This window comes from Sinocyclocheilus grahami, unplaced genomic scaffold (genome assembly GCF_001515645.1).
Source record: "Sinocyclocheilus grahami isolate Dianchi unplaced genomic scaffold, SAMN03320097.WGS_v1.1 scaffold1498.1, whole genome shotgun sequence".
NCBI classification, from domain to species: Eukaryota; Metazoa; Chordata; class Actinopteri; order Cypriniformes; family Cyprinidae; genus Sinocyclocheilus; species Sinocyclocheilus grahami.
In genome coordinates, this window is record NW_015506677.1 from 296,096 (window position 1) to 317,579 (window position 21,484).

Here is a 21,484-nt window from a genome sequence, read left to right on the forward strand (position 1 = left end):
GAAGCCCCGGCTTAGCGTGCGCTGAGGCCAGGATAGAGTGAGCTGAGGCCGGGCTAGCGTGAGCGGAAGCCCCGGCTTAGCGTGAGCTGAGGCCGGGCTAGAGTGAGCCGAGGCGGTGGGGTCGAGAACGGCGTGCCCCCCGGGCTGGACTCCGCTTCGTCAATGGTGAGAGTTGATGTATTCCCTCAGCGACCAGCACAGATCAGCTTTAGGCATGACGAAGCGGATATCGTCCTCTTTTGGAAGACCAAACAAAGTAGTTTCGCTTTCACAACGAAGCACACAGCGTCTTCACGACATGGCTGCAGCGTCAACAATACTACAGTGAGAATAAAAGTTGCACCTTCTTTCTTTGTGAGAACATTTGGGTGGCGTTATGCAAGTCTTCCCACATAGTGAGGTAGATATGTGGGGGCGTGTTAGAACGAGCCGTTTTAGGTAGGTGTGGCTGACTCTGAACTTTTATAAAGAATATCTCTTTGGATTTGAGACTTTTAGTCTTTGCAACTTTACAGATCTTCTTTATGCACCAAGAGCTTGTAACACTCCAAAGAGAAAGGAAAAATTTATATCGCATCATATGACCCCTTTAACTGATGAAACGTGAAGACAATAAACGATTGCGACAATATATGGTTTATGTGTGTTTTTCCAAGTCTTTTATATGAATGTGGTAATTGACATAGCATTAATTACAGTACAGAAGCTATAAAATATATGTTCTGCCTTATTCTGTGATAAAAATGGAAAAAGTGTTTGTAGTACATAAATTATTATACTGATTGTACCATCATAACCATAAAATTGTCATTAGTAAAATATATATAAAAAATATTATAGAAGACAAATTATTGTTTTTTTGTCCAGCAGTGTATTTTATTTCTTAACCAATTAAAAGAGATACATTTTTTTTTGTCAATTAGACATACATACATAAATATTATTAGGCCTATTATTATTACTATTATTACTACATTTGACATTTCTGTCCCCCTCACTTCTGAAATGATTGCTATTCCCCTGCCCTGTAACACAACTGAATATAACACTTTAGCCATATGCCGTGTTATTTTTATTTGGGGATCAAATATTTTGTGGCACCACGTGAATTTTATTCGGTGGGAAAGGGGCCAAAATGGCTCTTTTTTTGAAGGTTGCAGACCCCTGCGGTAAACAAACATGACCGTTCGGTATGTACCTCGGTTCTGACATCACGATTCGGTACGGTATATATATATATATATATATATATATATATATATATATATATATATATATATTAAACAGTGGTTTACTGAACAAATTACTTTTTCTTTAAATAAATTAAATTATAATTTTAATTTGTTTAGGGATAAAAATCTACCTCAGCTTATGCTCTTAACTATAGGGAGCCCTTTTATGTTACTATAAAGGTTATAATTAACAACATTGCCTAAACTTAAATTTAATTACTATTTATTTGTAAAGATAATAATCAACGCTCAACTTAAAAAAAATTATGTAAACAAATTAACAATTAACAATTTAAATTAACTTCTAAATTATAAAAATTATATTTGTTGTTGAAATATAGGCTATTAATTTACACAGTGGCTCTCATAAATTGTTTCGTGCCAGATTTATTTAAACATTCTAATATTTTCTGAAATGCTCTTCTCTAGACTTAATTTATAGCGAATGAGCAGTGGACAATGATGACTTGCCTGAGGTAAATTAAATGCTACTTGACATTTTGTTTACAAGCGGTTTTATTGACGTCTTTCTGCAGTTGAAACACTGATTGAGCGATTACATGAGGGATGAGATGTTCATTCATATTTATTTTGCATTAAAACTAGTAGTAAAGAGGACAGAATGATCGCACTCACTCACGCTCCACGTTGCCGTTTGAACTGAGGGATTTATATGCGATCGGTCACGTCACATCAAAGAGCACCAAGACGGCATTTATTGTTTGAATTTCCTGAAATTTTTTTTACATAATTTGAAAGATGAGACTGTTTCTTATCAAGAGTAATAATATAACTGGAAGTTTCCAATGAAGTTCCACTCGTGCAGTGGTTAAAACAATGAAAATTTTTGGTTTACACCCCTAGTGGACACTGATGTTATATAAAGTTATGTGACAGTTTACAAGCTGTTTTATTGATGTCTTTCTGCAGTTGAGATGTTCATTCATGTTAATTTCATGCTAATACTAGTAGTAAAGAGGATGGAATGATCATGTTTACTCATGCTCTGTAGTGCAATGAACTGAGGCACATCTGTCACAAGCATCAAAATGGCTTTTATTGTTTCATTTCCTGATAAAATAGACTAAATTTGTTCAAATTAATATATATGTGTTAAACTGAGTTTCAAATTAATTTCCGGACATGCAGTGGTTAAAAAAAAAGCTGTATTTTTTTGGTATATACACATACCAAACTGAAAGCCCAGTACAAATACGTTTACCGTTACACCCCTAATTAAAGTATCACAAACACAACGCACTGCCAGTCTTCCAGGTGAAGATTCTTTATTTCTACATTTCATCCTGCCCTCACTGTGCATGTTCTCTTTTGGTAGACACATGCGTTTGGTTCAGAAAAATGGACGACCCCATCAGCTCTTATCTGTTAGTGCTTGGTCTGTGTGTTTACTAACAAAAATCAATACACCATTACATAAAGAGCCTAATTAATGGAGATAGCACTGCAGCCCAAACACACACACGCGCGCACAAACCCCATCATATCATTAATAATCACAAAAAAAAAAAATATTCATTTGCAATTTAAGCTAGATTTACAGTAATGTAAGCGGTAAACTGGCTCACTCTTTAATAACACACAATGTTTACAGGGTTTATGTTTATCATCTGTATAATGACAATCACCATCATCTTCACCATCATCAAACAGCTGAGAAAAAGTGTCCAATAATGCTTAGAGTTCTGTGTGTGTCTCCTCTGTCAGCTGGCTGCCACTTTGAACTCTGATTGAATCAGCTGTATAAAACTCATGACAGCCCGACCGCTCGCTGCGACTCAATAGAGAGATTTTAATTAAGTACCAGCAGCAAACACACACACACACACACACACACACACACACACAAATATACACGTGGCTGTGCACACTCATGCCATCTCCCCTATAGCACTAGTTACAAAATACAAACCATTTTGGTTCTGAAAGAAGCATTTATTTAGAAATCATACATAACTTCTTATCAGCAATAGCTGAAACACTTTCCTTATGCATTGCATAGTGCTCTTTAACTACTAAAATATTTTGTCTACACCTGTTCTTACATGCAAATATTCTACATTCCATAAGATATTTTAAGAAGTTAATTTAGCCATGAAGCACTTTATAGCATGATATGACAGGTATAGCAAAAGTATACTTTTGTATTTGCTTGTATCATTAAATCATTCAGAAATTAATTAAAATGGTAATCTCAATCTCAAACAGCCATCGGTAACAATATGATTCAAAAGTGATCTACAGAAACAGTCTAGGCAGATTATTCAGTTAAATAATTAAGGCATATTTTCTGCTGTTTTCAGTAATAAACAAAACTGACAATTAATTTATCCCACATAAATGCACAGCTATGAAGCGGTTCCAGGTCTGTCAATACCGTTACAGTTCCATATCACTTTGCCAAAATATGAAGGTCCTGACAGCCTACAACAGCAAACGAACCTAAACCCACAAAGAAACTAACATAACAAACAAATATGATAAACAACAGAATAAGCATGATTTTTGACCACAAATGTACCTTTTATTATCTATGGAAATCTTTCTCCTCCTCTCTCTCTTTGCATGCACACTCATACTATACAGACACACACTTGCACACAGACAGAAATATACACATGCACAGAAGCTTGTTGTCAGTGCTAGCTGACCCGCAAATTTTTTTTTTCAATAAAGTGGTTCACAAATGAAAAGCTACATGACATTTCTCAGTATCAACGTGGTAACATCGTTTTTAGAACAGTTAAACTTACAGCTACTCTATAATTAGAGATGCTGCTCCCGAACGCTGTTAAGAGATTCACTAAAATGGCATTTTGGAATTAGCAATGGGAGCTTAGATGAGATGTCAATCTGTCGTCAATTAATCCTTACATAATAATTTTCATTCATATCAACAATTTATTTCCTGTCCTCAAATGTGATTGGCCAAGCAGCACTACTATATAATATAGATATTTAAATATATATTAAATAATAGAGTGTAACAGCACTGGGCGGTTTCACTATTGAATTCGACCGGCTGTGTTTTCAAAGTTACATTACATTTAGTCATTTAGCAGACGCTTTGGAGAACTATGGAAGCAATAAAAATCAACAAGAGAGCAATGATATGCAAGTGCTATAACAAGTCTCAGTTACACTGTAAAATATTAGTGTAATTTTAACTGTAAAATATTGTAAAAACGCTACAGAAAGTTTTTTTTTTAATGTTAACAGTAAGTTCCCGTACTGTAAAAGATCTAACCAGACATTTAATGTAAATTTACAGTAAAATGCTGTTAATTGTATTATTTAAGTAAAAAAAGAACAAATCAACATATAATTTACAGCTAAAAATAAAAACTGTAAACAGATATTCCCAGAATTCCCTGTGTGACACTCCACATTTGAAAGTATTTTGTTTAAATAATTATGTTTCTTAATAGTTTTGTCATGTTTGTTATTAGTTATGTACATGTGGGTTTAGGTTTCATCTTCTGTTGTTTAATTTTAAAGTTGTTTATTGCATTATTTAAGTGTCATGTGTGTTACCATTAGTGCTGTGTTCAAAATATCGATACGACGATGTATCGTCACAGAGATTTGACGATACGAGTATCGATACAGGGCCAGCTGTGGCACGTGAACAGCAGTGGACCACGCTTAATTTTACAACGTTTAAAATTGAGTAGAAAAGTGCTAGAGGTTTCTAAAAAAGAATGAATAGAGCATCTGTTAATAATCTGGCCGCAGAGGAACACAACTGGGTTGCCTGATATAAAGAGACGTATTCCCCAAAACAGAGCTTCCCGCTTGCGCAATATGGAAATATCTGCTAAACGTGTTACTTATCTTTGTCAACCTGGCAAACCTGTGCTCACGCGCTCTCTCTCCACTGTGGATAAATGCGCTTGCTTTCTGAAAACAGCGGTTAGCTTGCAGTTTAGCAATCTCCACTTCAATATTCTATTCTCAGAAAAGTGTGATTCATCAACTGTTCATTTACGACAGAGAGAGAGAGAGAGAGAGAGAGAGGCTGTGTATGTATGAATTATCACCGTTTTGCCACGTTTCTCTATTAACAGTAAAGCTGTGGCTTTAATTCCTTTAGAAACAATGATGCTACCAGCTGCTTGTTGAGAAAGATAATGTAGCTCTTGAGCGATTAAGCTATTTAGTTGATAAAACTGCGGGGCAGCGCTAAAAAGTTTGTTCCTGGATGTCTGAGTTCGGCCGCAACGTGATCTGTGTGTGTGACTGCACTTAACATCAAACTGCTTCTGTTTGGCTAGGGTCGCTTTTCCGCTGTGCGGAAAGTTACAAAAAATGTCGTGCACACCGCCACGCGTAACGACGCTGCGCGCACTCAAAGCGAACTAGCGGACGCGTCGAGTAAAAATCAGCCTTGAGCGTGTGTGCGTTAGATACAGTGAAGTGCATTGGTTTAGAACTCTAATTTTTTTTTTTTTAATTGTAGAGAGTGTGTTAATTTGTGCGATGATAACCTACCAGCAATGTAAATGATATTTTAAACATATTAGAATGAGTACATTACAATATAAATGTATTAGAACGAGTACATTATTATTTATAGGCTTAAAAAAAAAAAAGATACAATCAATCAGAATATTGTACCTTGGGGAGTGCACAATGTAAACATGAAACATATGCCATTACCTATATTGTACTTTGGTACAGTTATGGAGGCCCTTCATAATGCAGAGGTCAACTGCCTGCTCTGCCAATAGTTAGAAATGGCACCATAGTAAGCAGTGTTTAATAAACAGCTGTTTTTCTAAATTCTGCTGAGGTGAAATTCAGAGCAGTCATGTATCGTGATACGTATCGTATCGTGGCCTCTGTATCGTGATACGTATCGTGACTTTGCTGGTGATACACAGCCCTAGTTACCATGATGGTGTTTAGTGTTTGAGTGAAAGACTCTGTCCTTCTATATATTAGTATACACTTCAGGTTGTGGAAAAGCTTCTTGTGATGAACTGATTCTTCATATTGCTGTCTCTTTTACCGCCTGCATTATTATGGTGGTTGTCAATTTATGTTAAAGAACCAAAACAGATTTTTAGTAGCAGTGTGCATTGTTGAATTTACTCATTTACGCTCAAATGTTCTTGTTTGTAAATTACAGTTTTATACTGTCAAATTTACAGTTGTTTTTACAATTGTTCTATATTTTTTACAAAATTATTCTGGCAACCACAGCTGGCAAAATTATTTTGTAAAAACTACAGATATTGTTTACAGTGTAGCTTAATGCAGTAGCAAGGTTGTTTTTTTTATTATATAATAAATAAAAAGAAAACATAATAGAAAAAGAATAAAGCAAGCTAGTGTTAGAAGTTTTTTTTATTTTGTTAATTGATAGATAGAATATAAAAAGATTAGGAGAAGCTAGTGTTTTTTTAAAGAAAACAAGCAGTTAGTAAATGAATAGAGTGCAAGTATAAAAGAGGCAAGTTTATTTTAATTTTTTTAAGAATATAATTAGAATAGAGAGTGCTAGAGTTAGAGGGTCACAAAAAGATGGAAGAGATGTGTTTTTAGCCGATTCTTGAAGATGGCTAAGGACTCAGCTGCTCGGATTGAGTTGGGCAGGTCATTCCACCAGGAGGGAACATTTAATTTAAAAGTCAGTGAAAGTGATTTTGTGCCTCTTCGGGATGGCACAATAAAGTGACAGTCACTTGCAGAACGCAAGCTTCTAGAGGGCACATAAGTCTGAAGTAATGAATTTAGGTAAAGGGGTGCAGAGCCAGTGGTAATTTTGTAGGCAAACATTAATGCCTTGATTTTTATGCGAGCAGATATTGGTAGCCAGTGCAAAATGATAAACAGAGGTGTGATGTGCATTCTTTTCGGCTCATTAAAAATTAATCTTGCTGCTGCGTTCTGGATTTATTGTAAAGGTTTGATAGAACTGGCTGGAAGACCTGCCAAGAGAGCATTGCAATAGTCCAGCCTGGAAAGAACAAGAGCTTGAACAAGGAGTTGTGAAGCATGTTCCGAAAGAAAGGGCCTGATTTCTTGATGTTGAATAAAGCAAATACGCAGGACCGGGCAATTACAATATGTGTTGTGAAAAAATAAGCATGTTGCATTGCTATAACTGAAAAAAAAATGCATTGAATTAACAGTGCTTATATTTTAATGCATTGTACTTTCATTATTATAAGGTCTGAAATTCAACACTGTTGCACATTTAAGCTGTAAATATTTCAATACTCCTCCATACATATTTCCATTATTAAAAATGCAATAATCCATATTCATCTTCCAGACTTGACTTCCAAAACATTCAGTCAGTTTAAAAATACAACCAATAATATTTGACAGGAAATTTTTGGTCCATTTTTATTTTGCTTTACAAATTCAATACAGTGGTTCAAATTCTGCAGAATATTCAACATTGCACATCCAACTGCAGGAATAGCAGTGAAGTACCAATGCATAATCTACATCTGCTGATAGTCGGCTCACCATCACGTGGTGCAAGCGGGTGTTGACGAAGTCCCAAGCAACAGGTAGAGCAAGTCATTTATTGAGAAAACCTAATTTGCAGAAATGGACCAAGCAGTAAGTATGTTTTGATTATCAGGGCCAGTAGAGAGAGAGAGAGAGAGAGAGAGAGAGAGAGAGAGAGACACAGCTCTTATCATGTCTATAAATGTGAAGGCATGTCTCAACAGGTAAAAGTAGACTACTTTCAATAATAGGTCCGACTCCAACATATTAGGAATACTTTTAAGTTGAAGTTTAGCTTACCTTTTGAGAAGAAACTACGCAAGTTTATTATATTGACTGAAATCCAAACATTCCATCAAATTCCTCCTTGTGAAAACACTGCAAATGTTCACCCTTGTTTTACCCACTTGTCTGTCTCTGTGAATTATGTCAAGTCTTCAAATTTAGGCTTGCACATCCGCAACGGAACATGAATTTCTTTTAACACACTGGCTAAACACCCTATAGATCTGCCTGCTACAGTATCCATGCCCCAAACTCTCACTATTGGCTGCGTGGAGGTATGTAAATACATAGGCTGACAGGCAGGTAGGACATCCTATCACTGTATTTTGAATGCACTGACTAGACAGTCATTTTATGGTCCTCAGAATTTGAACGTAAGACGCAAAGTTAAACACTAAGCGTTTTCCTCAGAAATCTGTCAGGGTTAAAGAAAACACTTAACGCAGCTCAATGGATTAACACAGTGATATTAAAAGACCTCAGTATACACCTTACTGATGATTCAAACTATATAAATCAAGATGACGAGCCCAGAATATGCAAAACTGCACGTTAAAGGGGTCATGAACTGAGAAATTAAAATTCCCTTGATCTTTTGACCTATCAGAGATCACCTTACTATAAAAACATTCTGTAAGTTTAAGAACTCAAAACTTTCTCATTAGTCTAAAAACAGCTTATTTTAAAGCCAATCTGCCAAAACGACTGTGGAATGTGTCGAAATAGAGCAGGTAAACCACGCCTCCGCAGAAGATGATCAACGCCTGCTTCTACATAACTGCCTGTTTAGCTCCGCCCACTGATTCTCGCACAGTGTAAATAATGAGAGAGACGAATGCAGGTCTACACAGAAACCAAACGATAAAGATGGCTCCAAAGATAACAAGATGCTGTGCGATGCCAAATTGTGGACAAGTAGTCTTTGCATAACCTTACATCAGATCCCAACATTAGGAAAGAGTGGATTAGCTTTATTTTTTTAATTAAGTTCCAGACCATGTCAGTAAAAGGTTGGTCAGTTGTTCACTTAATTTCACCGCAGATTCGTTTACAAACACGCCACAATTCGACACTGGATTTTCTGAAAGACTGAAATTAAAAGACAATTCTGTGCCGACTGTATTGGATCTAGGCCTGTCACGATAACTTTTTGTTGTGCGATATATTGCCCAATAAATAATTGCGATAAGCAATATTATTGTCATTCTAAAGACCATTTTATGCCACTGAATATATAATCATAATGTAGCAGCATAATAATGCAAGAAGGCCTACACACTTCCAAATGACAACAAACTTTACATTTTTAAGAATATTTAGATCATGGAAATTAAGTATCAAAATATTAGATACCTTAAAAAACCTGAATAAATAGTAAATAAACATTTTCTAACAAAAAGTGCAAAGTAACAAGTAGAAAAAAAGAAAAATGCAGAAAACTTTTTTTCCATCTACAGATTTTTCCTTCTTTTCTCTGTAAATTAAGGGTGCACACTATTGCTGAAAAACACAATCACTACTTAGCAGTCAGATGTTCATATGCACAAAGGCACAGATCCCTAAACAAGACCATATCTGCAGATGAAACTTTTTTTGTAGAAGCATTTTTTACATTTGAACTAGCACCTCATGACTACACCACATTATGTACAAGAAGCTGCAAAAGACACAAGCACAAGTGGAATGTACAAAACATGGTGACATTAATTTAAGTAAATATAATGGGCGATATATTGCGTCACCAAAAATGATTGAGGTAATGTACATATATTGCGCGATAAGTCGATATATTGATTGCGACAGGCCTAATTGGATCTGACAGTAATGTCACACCACACAAGTGTGAGTAAATGTTTTTATTACGATGTCACTTGCTTTGTCTGTCATTACAGATAGTTTGACATCAACAGAGTATTTATGCATTTTTGACCTAATCACAGAAGCATCCATCTGTGAAGGATGTGGGCTGTCAAACATACACATCTGTTAGCCAATAATAGCGGTGGGCGTTTACTTGAGTCTACAATCTGCCATGCCTATTCAAACAGAGCATTCTGATGAGAGGGGGTCAAAACAGGACAGAAAATAGCCCATTACTGATAAAATATGTTTTTTGATGTAAAAATCTTGATAGCATTATAAGTGGACCTCAGAGAACTGTACAAAATAATTTAAAAAGGCAGTTCATGACCCCTTTAAGCATTTTCACATTTAAAAGCGTGTTTGATGTGCAAAAACAACATGATAGTGAGCTAACTAAATTTCTTTGGATGAGCTGACTTTAGTGAATAGTCATTTTGTCACGCTTTACGATTACTATGGTAACGTCCGTCCATGACACGAGCACCGCCTTGACTGTACAAAACGCATCCAAAATGAGAGAGGCTAGCGTGCGGTGTTTTCACCGCTTGCCGTGTCCTGTGTAAAAGGGGCTTTATGGGATTGATTGCATTGCTCATCTGAAGCGCGTGCGCGCTGGAGCGGCTCGTCAAAGTAAAGTGCAAACAATTTAAATCACCATATCGCATTTAGTTTTGAGAAGCATAAAGTTTCAAAGTATTTTAGATTGTTTCTTCTGATTGTGTACGTTCATAGAGGGAGAGACGGGACATACAGTAGTGTGCACCCGGTGGCTTGTCTGTACAAAAAAATGAATGCACTGAAAACGCAGAGGGACTAAAATAAAGTTTACAGAGTTTCAATGACGATTACAAAGAACAGCTTTCCTCAAATCCAGCACTTGGAGGGTCATTGTCCTGCAGAATAAAAACTCAACAGCCTGTAGCTTTCTAGTAACTCTGAAAACCTTGATTAGCTTGTTGTTTATAAACTATTTGCATGTTTAACAAGATTACATCTTTAATATGAATGAATATGTACATGAATATGAATGAATACATTTTATGCATATACGTTGCATATTCTTGGTTTTTGTTCAGATCTAAAGATTTATTTTATTTTCATTATTAAGAGGTTTGCACAAGAGTTAACTGTAAACTGTGCAAACATTCAACTTTGCTCAAATTAAATGTCTTGCACTGGTCTACACTGGAAGTGTTCCATTAACTCTGCTAAACTATAATTACTAAAACTAAAAATGAAACTAAAATATATAAAAACTAAATAGAAATGTATTCACAAAAAAAAACTAAACTAAAACTAACAAAACCATTAATGAAACTAACAAACTAAACTGAAATTATAGGAAATGTGAAAGCAATATTAAAATAAAAACTAATTTAAAAGTTCAAAACTATAATATCCTTGTTTTCAAGTAGTGCTTACTGCAGAGCCGAAGGACCTCCAGCTCCCCCTCTCTGGACATAATGGGTAGAGTTATGTTTAGAGATAGGATCATGGTTAAAATTAGGGTGTGGTTGGTCTAGCTCCACCCATTACGTCCAGCAAAGGGGAGCTGGATGTCAAACTCCACCCATTGGCTTTGCAGTGAGCTGCCTCTCAGCATTTTCCCATAAAGAAAACACTTTTTAACCCGGTTTATTGCCTCAAGCAGTGATAATTAATGACCAAATTCAGCATCTTAATAATAAAACATACTATGTACAGTTAAGAAGATTGGCCCAGAATATTAACGCAACACCCAAAGTTTAATGTTAAAGGTGACATATCATGAAAATCTGACTTTTCCAGGTTTTAAGTGCTATAATCAGGTCTCCGGTGCATCTACCAACCAAGGAAACCTGAAAAAGATTAACCCAGTAACTTTGTTTTGGTAAGCCTTTTTCTGCAAGCGTCTGAAAAAACGAGCGCGACTGATTTCGCTCCTCTAGTGATGTTGCAAAGGAATCTCATCATAACATTACCGCCCCTTAATCTGTAAATTTCCACCCACGGCGCCATCATTTTGATTTCGCAAGCAACAACGGTGTACCGGTTCTAACGCCATGGCGCGCCATGGCGAAAGTTCGAGCAAAGCATGCTAACTGTTCTGTCTTTGGCTGCACAGATGAGCCTCAGAGGAGACAACAGAGCAGTGGATTTACTGATTTATTTACTGTATATTGCTGCTGCCACACAGATCTAAAATAAACATGCAATTTATTTCCCAGCTGTTTACCTTCACAGACATAACCGACTGTTTTTGTAACTCATGCGTTTAACGTAAACTTGTGTGAAAGATAACTTAGTTTAGTACTCACATGCCTGTGACAGCCACTTTCTGTCCGTGTGCTTCAGATGTGTGCACTCAGAAAACCGCATATAAGAAGTTTAAACTAATATGGTTTAAAACGCATGATTTCAGCGCGATAAACGTGTTAATCAGAACCAAAACAGATGTTTTTAGCAGGTACGAGCTGTAAAGGCGCAGCTCTATTCTGGAAAAGGGGGCGGGGAGCAGAAGCTCATTTGCATTTAAAAGAGAAAGGCATGAAAAACAGCATGTTTCTGCTACCACTCAAAATAGGCATTTTCAAAATGATGTAATAAATTATCTGTGGGGTATTTTGAGCAGACACTTCACAGACACATTCTGGGGTCACCGGAGACTTATATTACATATTGTAAAAAGGGGCATAATATGTCTCCTTTAAGCATTTTTCTCCCATAGAAAACCATTATAAAGAAAATGCTTAGCATGCAATGCAGCATTGCTTTCTTCTGGCCTCATCTGATTGCCTGTATCACTAATAAGCTGTATACTGAGTTTTTTTTTTTTTTTAATCACTGTCTTAATGCATTAAGCCATTTTTTTTTTTTTAAATGTTTTTTTTTATGGAAAAGTCCTTTTTGGGCTCATCCGCTTGTTGAATATTATATAAATCATCCATAAGGTGTATGCTAAGTTTGATCTTTTTATATCACTGCATTAGTCCAATAGGCTTTTCTTTATAACTAGTTTCTATGGGAGGGAAAGCTTACTGTGAAACTCTGCATGTTAGATTATGAGTACATCTGCCTGCCTGTATATAGTATACAGTACATTGTCAATAAGGTGTATACTAAATTCTGCCTTTTTATATCACTATAATAGTCCATTAATCTGACATTAAGCATTTTACACGTTAAGCGTTGTTGGAGTATCCTGACGTATGACATATGAGGGCAACTACAGTATGAAAGCACATCGTTGCACAAGCCATGATATAAAGTTAAGGAAACCAAGAGCGATATATATTTTCCTCAGATGTAATATTTGATCTGTGCATCAGCAGCGGGGGGAATAATGTTATAAATATCTTCTGTCCCTTCTCGGTAGAGAAAAATGCTTACATGTAGGACTGTCGCGATAATTAAATAATCTAATCACGATTATTTGATCGATTATTGTGCTTTTTATACGGCACAATGGGGAGTCACACACCAAAAGAAACAGAAGAGCACCAGTTTGGTTATCATGCACTGTATAGCCTATATCATCTGAAGCCATTTCGTATCTTAATGTGAGGGACAGAATTATATTTACATTGTTAAATTTAAGTTTACAGAAATTGATCTTCCTTCGGTTGCAGCTGTCAGTTATTCTCCGCTCAGCATTCAAACAGCACGTCACATTCAGGTATGACAGTCAGAACGGTAAAACTCTCTCAAATATGATTAGGGTTGGGTATCGTTTGAATTTTATCGATTCCGGTTCCGATTCTGCTTATCGATTCAGATTCTTATCAATTCCTAATTCTGATTCCAATAAGATAAAAAAAAATCCATTAAACAAATTTTAAGATGTCAAACATATTTATTCTGTTTTATGTCTATGGTTTTATAAAAAAAAAAAATACCACAGAAAAAAAACAACGACTAATATAAATTTCAAACAATTAAATTGTTAAAGACAAGTAAACAAATTAATTAGCAATAGCATAAATAAATAAAACTGAACAAATGTCAGGTACAGAAATTGAAATCAGAAGTTTAAAAACACTGAATAGTTTTCTTTTCATAAATAAAACATTGATTAATCCTCATTAAATTACGAAAGATATTCAGTCAGTTAATTATTTTCTTTTGTTCTTTGATTAACATGAATGATAGGCAGCACGTTTATTAGACGGCTGTATCTTTAACATTGAACATACACAGATCTAAAAATACTGTTACACGTGAGTTTTCTTTCTCATCGGTTTAAGTTCACTTAAGACAAAAAAAACTGCTGGGTTTATGATGATATACCGACGTACTTCGTGCATACTGGTCGATAAATGTGAAACAACCTTTGTGGAAATGCACGGAACAGTTCGAGAACGGACACAGGTCGGGAAACTGCATCGGGACCACCATTCTCTGTGTACGCGCTTCAGATGTGTGCGCTGCACGCAAACAGTGTGCAAGTTCATTCCCTTCCTGCCAGGGTTTGAAATTAACACCCGCCAACCCGCCAAATGCAGGTAAAAATCAGCTGTGGCGGGAAACGCTGTCAAATCACTAACCAATTTGGCGGGTTACTTTTCGTAAATGATGTTCACTCATTAATTTCTTGGGGAAGTTCATGCAAGCCAAATCTGCACAGGTTTAGCGCAAATACTGAACTCGTGAGACATCATGACATTATCGAGTATATTGCAAAAGCTAAGCAAAACACACCTACAGAGGTGTGCATACGCGACGAGATGAAGTCTGGTTAGACCAAAACTAAGGATTTAGTGCGCGTGCGCATTTAGAGTGGGTCTTTCACTGCATGATTCAGTCTATTAATATGCATTAAGAATGATCACATAATTCAAGATAAGGAGGCAGAAAATGTATATATTCATATGAATTCATACAGTTAATCAATATCACACGAAGAGTGCCGTTTTTTCTTACAAAATCAGCATGGTTACAAATGTGATATTTATTTTATACAACAGTTCAATAAACAATAAATTAATATCAAGAGACTTACGTTTTAGACACCATATTAGCTGTTTTTGCACTATTTCTGTGCTATTTCGCCAACAAAAAAACATTCCAAACACAGCCACAGTACTGTTCTGCGTCTCTGAGCAACATGACGTTGTTTTGTTTCTGAATGAATCAACCGTTTAAATGATTCGGTTCAATCACAATGACTCACTTAACAGTGACTTGCTGCTACCTACTGGCAGTTTTAATTTCACATTTAAAGTATCTTCATTTTTTTCAATAATTTCAAATATCCGTATTCAACCATTTCATGTTTTAAATATCAAAACATTATTTATGCATTTGTAACTGCAGTTTAAAGCATTCCATGTCCTTCTGAGCTGCATTAACATGTGTAAATACATCTAAATGCCACTTCATATGCAACTTCTGCAAAGATTAATTTTATTGATACTGATTTAATTTGTTTAGTAACAACCTAAATGTATAATTATTATTATAATTGACTGATTAAATGTAAGAATTTGACTCAAAAGATTATGCACACTTTTAGAAAAAAAATGGCCTTATAAAGGTAAGAATGCCCATAAAAGTAAAAAAATCAATTTAAACTAATTGGAAAAGATTAATTTATATCACTGCTGTGAACTGACCACACAGAATATGAAGAATATCAAAAACTTTGGGAGTCAGCTGTCCACGATAGTCCTCAAGCAATAATAAGATATCAGAACAATAACACACTCAGCAAAAAATAGTCTAATTATCTTTATCGATAAAAATCGAGATATTTTTTGTCAATATCGCACACCCCTAGTACTGACAAAATGATTTGCAACGGTCGCTTTGTCATGCCTAGTGTAGACGGCCTCAAACTGTTAGTTTATTTCGGTCTCTTTTTTTTGGCTAGTAGAAGTTATGAATGGCCGGTAACTTAATTTAGTAGCCAAATTGACTGGTGAGTGAAAAGGTTAATTTCAATCCCTGCTTCCTGCACTTAAATAGTTTAAGATTACATTAAAATGCGAACACGGGAATTGTTAAGCGGAATCGAAATGCACATGTCTTATCGAATACCCGATTATTGGAAATTTGGAACCGGTTCTCGATACCCAACCCTAAATATGATATATTCCCATTATAATACTTGATGTGAAGATAAAATTACGTCTTGCTGGAGTTAATTGCTTTCTCATTTCTCTTCTCTTTGTTCGTACCATGTGGAGTACAGCGTGCTGTGACTTATGTTGCTTCAAGTGCACTATTCTGCACCCTGGATGTGCATAAGAGCTTTGTGCTGCTCTGTTTGAAGAATTTCACATTATCAAAGTTTTGCACACAGAAAGATTATTAGAAGCTTTTTTTCCTCATGATTTCTGTCTTATTTTCATGAATGTATTTTGCAAGAATATAAATAGTAACAGAATAAACATGTTTAAATTGTATAATGTGCACCAAAGATTTTTTTTCAAGATATTGTTTTTGCTGCTAAATTATACAGTCAGCTAGTTTAATTTCATAGTTTATATATTTTTATTCAAATGTAGTGTTTCTCTGTAATGAGGAAGTGAGTATTTAGTGGATTATGTTTAACAAAGGTTTAAAAAATAGTGACCATTAGTTCCACAAATACAGTATTGATATTCTGTAGTGGTGTAGAAAAAAAATTGCGCTGGTGTTGGATCGGTATTGGCCGATTCTTAGAATCTGGAATACTCTATGTAATCTTACACTGCAAAATAATAACTCAAAAAAGATGAAAAGATAACAACATAATTCAATATATAAATCACAATTATATAATGAAAGCCATAAAAAAAATGAAAATTAATCATGATAATCAGCATAATCGACAAAGCCCTAAGACAATTAATCGCTATAACCGTGACTATTTTTAGACAATTAATCGTCAGCCAAATTTCATAATCGTGACAGTCCTACTTACATGTACACAGTAAAATTAACCCTTACATTTCTTGTCACTCAGTCTACACGCTATTTGTATTTCACTCTTAAGTAATGGTAATGTCTTTCCAAAAGTTACTTTTGTTACAACAGTCAGTAGTAGTTGGAAATTTTCATGCATAAGACACATTAGGCAAAGTATATTTTTAAAATCCTATAGAAAAGGGGGGGGGGGGGGGGGAAATCACTGAATCTAATCTGTGTTAATATTGTATATTGATTTAAGTGTCACTGTTTTGAATTAGCAAAAATTGCTTTTGAATTTAACTGAAAGTCAGGGAATCAAGAATCTAATTAATTAGCTGTCAACCTAAAGATTCACAGCTCTAGGTTTAATACATGAAAAATATCATGCCAAGACTACAACACTGCATAATGTATTTTCGTCAGTGATATCATGGTGAACAGGCCTATTGTGAATATTTGATATATCGGCCAGACCTAAAAATTTTATTATTTTTCTAATGGTGTCTGACATTCCTTTGTACATAACTGTAGGTGAAAGACACTAAAATAATGCTAAAGTTTCTGTAAACACTTAGATATCGGTGTTTACACATATTCTGTGTAAGAATAATTTAATCATCATAACACATCCATGAGTGTTTATTCGTACACCACATCACTGAGTGCATCGAATAAGACAACACATTTGCTTTGAGGTTCATGAAAACTGTTCAGAGCAATGGTCTTCTTGCATTTGACCTGAGGCAAACAGTAGTGAGGTTGTGGAGACAGTTAGACTCCAATCATAAACAAACCACAAACAAAATGTAAGGATTTGTCACATGGTTTAATGTTGACACAAACATCTCCCTGTAGATCATTACAGTGAAGATCAAAGATCTTGAGGCTATACTGTATTGTGAATGAAGCCACTGCATTTTTAGCTTAACAACACCCTTTAGGCCAGTGGTCTCAAACTCAATTTCTGGGGAGCCACAGCTCTGCACAATTTAGCTCCAACCCTAATCAAACACACCTGATCCAGCTAATCAAGATCTTCAGGATTACTATAAACCAGAGATTGTCTTACTATTGGGAGATACGAGGGTATGTATTACTTACTATTGGAGAAAGCATAACGGTCAACTTGGATCACGTGTGCCTTAATAACCATTCACATTACAGCCTTGATGTCATTGAATTTCAGTCAGAGTTGTGTGACACTCAGTCGCCATTTACGGATACCATAGGAATGAATGAGAAATGCCGTAAACTGAATCCCCCTTGTCGCAAAAAGTCAAAGACTTTTCTTATAAAATGAAACCCTTTATTTCCACATTTTAGCATGCTGTTCTCATTACAGAAATAATGTACTTTTAAAAGAATATACTTAATTGCTATAGTATAGTTAACACATCAAAATTGTTGTACTTGTTGACAAGATTATTTAAACTTGACAAGATTATTTTTTTGGTGTAAAAATACCTACATCAAAAAGTATTGTTTAGTGTAAAACATGTTGAAGATTAGCCAATAGGCTGTCGATTCATTAAATGATAAGCTGTTTCTTCTATAAAGATGATTATTCAGCATAGTGAAGCCTCTCCTCCATTGATATCCATTAAAAAAACGGCCTCTGGTCTCCTTTCCCACATACTGCCAAAGAGGAAGCGTTAGCCGCTACTTTTTTGGCTAAAGGTAACTGCTTCCAAAATTTCCAAGCAGGTGTGAGTTGGAGCTGGTTGGAGCTAAACTCTGCAGAGCTCTGATCTTCCAAGAACCGAGTTTGAGACCACTGCTTTAGCCATATCTATGTACAGGTTTAATAAAAGTCTTCTGGAGAATCAACCATGCTGGCTTGACTCACAAGAACAAACCTCACTAGATTAATCTGCTCCATTCATGTGGACATCTATTTGTAAATTTTAATGTGTGAAAGATTTGGCTGTGTGTACTTTCAATGGATAAAGAAAAATAAATAGAAGAAACCGAAATTAAGAAAAATATCTTCATTTGTGCTCCAAAGATGAACAAAAGTCTTATAGGTTAATGATGCAAATGATGGATAAAGTAACCCCCTAATTCATGTGTTAATTAAATACATTATTCCACTGTACATATTATACCTACTAAACCTGATCAGTTGTGGATTTAGGAGGAAATTCATATTTTACAAGCATTAAAAGAAATACCCTTGGCCACAGCACATTTGTTTAATGTTAAGTACAAGAATGAGCATGACATGACATGGTTAATGACTGCAAACGACTTTGAATTTCAATATTTCAATACAGTAAACAATACAGCCTTTTCTCTATCATTTATAATTAAGAACGAGAATACACATACAGGAGTTATCAGAATGGACTTGTTGGCTGTTAGTATTTAGTAGTTAGTAGGCTTGTTTGTCCTGTTTTTTTTGTTGTTGTAATTTTGTGTTTGGCACATGTAAATATCGTCACACTCACATCCTTTACTTGCATAATAATAATAATAAAAGAATGTGTGCATATTGTGACTAGTGTTAAAAAGTCAAATAGCATAAAATTAAACCATTGTAATTCATGTCACCAAAAAAAAAAAAAAAAAAAATTGCATTTAACAAACATTCAATTAATCTGCCCTAGTTAACATGATCTTCGATAATACCAAACAAATGACATCGACGTATGTGAAATCAATTTACCTTAATTCTTTTTTTTTTTTTTAGCTATTCCACTTAGTGCTGTAACATACTGAGATGTGGTGTCTTACCTCTGTGTAGTCAAAATCTGAGAGTGGAGCTATACTTTTGATGTACTCAGCTCTAGGCTGATTGGACGAGTTGGCGATTGACACAGGGGGCGTTAAGGTGCTCATAGCAGATACTATCGTCTGGAATATGGAAACAGAGGTGTTAAAGCAGGCTGAATGTGGGATAAATTAAGTCACAGTAATCAGCAAAACAACTACTAGAGATAAAAAAAATGTAATTTACAAAAATGACTTACCACAATTGCGTCCTTCACATTTTTCCGAATATCCAATATTTTTTGCTTCTTTTCTCTGAACAGAGGAGGAAGAAAATAGGAGGAAACAACTGTCATTAAAGAATGAATGTGTCAAAAAAAATCTCCACAATTTACTAATGTGACTATAATATTACTCAAAGTTGGGCCTTATCAATGGCCAAGATGATTATATGCAGTCACATGCCTAAACACAGCACATACTGCACACAGTGTGACCTAATTTCTGGCCATCCTGATAGTGAACATGGAAATAACAGCACAACACTCTGATACATAATCAATCAAGTTATTATCTAACGGTTTTATCTGCCATGAGATAAGGCCCAAAGATACTGTCTATGTAAACAACACAAAAAAATGAGACTACATGCGCCAAAAATGCTGTCTGGGTACGCAGTTCAAAAAATGATGCTGAAAATGCTGCACACACCTATCCCAAAAATGTTGTATAGGTGGGCGCTCAAATTTGATTCTCGAAAAATTTTGCATGCGTCTATGTTGACCAAAAATGAGGCCCAAAATGCTACACACGCCTATGATATCCAAAAATACTGTACAAGTAGGCAGCACACGAGGTTTAGCGACAGCCATTGAAACGCACCGAACGCAGAGGCGTCCGTCAACATTCTAACATCCTCGACATATAAATGCAGCATCCGTTATAATAAACACAGTAAAGGCCCGGTGTCAGTAAATAACGCTAAGTAAATAAACACACACTCACTCTGCGTTAAAGCCGTTGACGTGCAGGATCCGCATCTGTTTCACTATAGTGCTCTTCCCGGATTCCCCAGCGCCTTAAAAAGCATAGAAAAAAGACATACGATGGTACATAGCTGAAATATGAGTATTTCCAGGGCCATGGAGAAATTATCCATCCATCCATGATGATGATGATGATGCTCTATCCATATTTCTGATCGAAGTTTGCTGACACATATCTATCCGTTATTAATGTATCGGTTATAGAATCCTGTCTTACCTAATAAGAGCAGGCGGTGTGTGGCTTTATACGCCTGTCTCTCTTTCTGTAACTGTTTCTCGATCTTTTTATTCGCCTCTCGTTGCGCCTTCTCGTCGATGCGCTGATCTTCTGTCTTGCCGTTACCCAAACATCCCATGTTCAAAAGCCTCTCTCTCCACAAATACACAGTAAATAATAATAATATCTCAAATATCTCCTGTAATGATGATTTGAAGTGTATCGGGCTGATAAATAGGGCGAGAAATCCGTACGCCACGGGGAAAAAAAGGTTTCGCTTTGACTCCTTTACACACACGAGCGACAGATTCAATCGGATCTTCTCGATATATTCATGATCAATGTTTGAAAATCAGAGAAGCAGCTGAAACAGATTATCTGCCTCTCTCTTCCCTCGCTATTTTGCTGTAATGTGTCTGTGTTTGTGTGTCTTTAACTCAGCACTGCCTCTCTCTGCACTTACAGGAAGTGACACGCCACACTCAACCTGCTGATCCCAGGTCAGCCTCTCATATCACCACTACATCACTGCATTTAAAGCTTATGCAATCACTTCATCATTAAAAAGGCATCATTTATAAGTGCGTTTGTTACAGAATCCTCTACTCCTCTAATCATACCATTTTTATTTGATCAAATATCACATTATTTTTGCCAAGAGAAATTGTAATTAAAGTAGTAATACATTGTTTTAAATTACAACATATAAATCATGTGACGTCTTGCCCCAACCTGGTATTTTGTGTTTACATGCAAATATACTGAATGTCATGCAAACT

The 21,484-nt window shown here is 35.7% G+C and overlaps 1 protein-coding gene across 1 annotated transcript in view; it reads right to left on the minus strand.

Annotated features, from left to right (window-relative positions):
- Positions 1-21,203, minus strand: part of gnal (guanine nucleotide binding protein (G protein), alpha activating activity polypeptide, olfactory type) — a 161,480-nt gene extending 140,277 nt beyond the window's left edge. Inside the window, exons 1-4 of the mRNA XM_016256990.1 lie at positions 20,706-21,203; positions 20,448-20,520; positions 19,703-19,757; positions 19,467-19,586 (exon numbers count right to left, since the gene is read on the minus strand). Coding sequence (XP_016112476.1) covers positions 19,467-19,586; positions 19,703-19,757; positions 20,448-20,520; positions 20,706-20,844 — 387 coding nt within the window. The 5' untranslated portion in view covers positions 20,845-21,203. The remainder of the gene's footprint in view (positions 1-19,466; positions 19,587-19,702; positions 19,758-20,447; positions 20,521-20,705) is intronic.
- Positions 21,204-21,484: the final 281 nt, after the last annotated feature.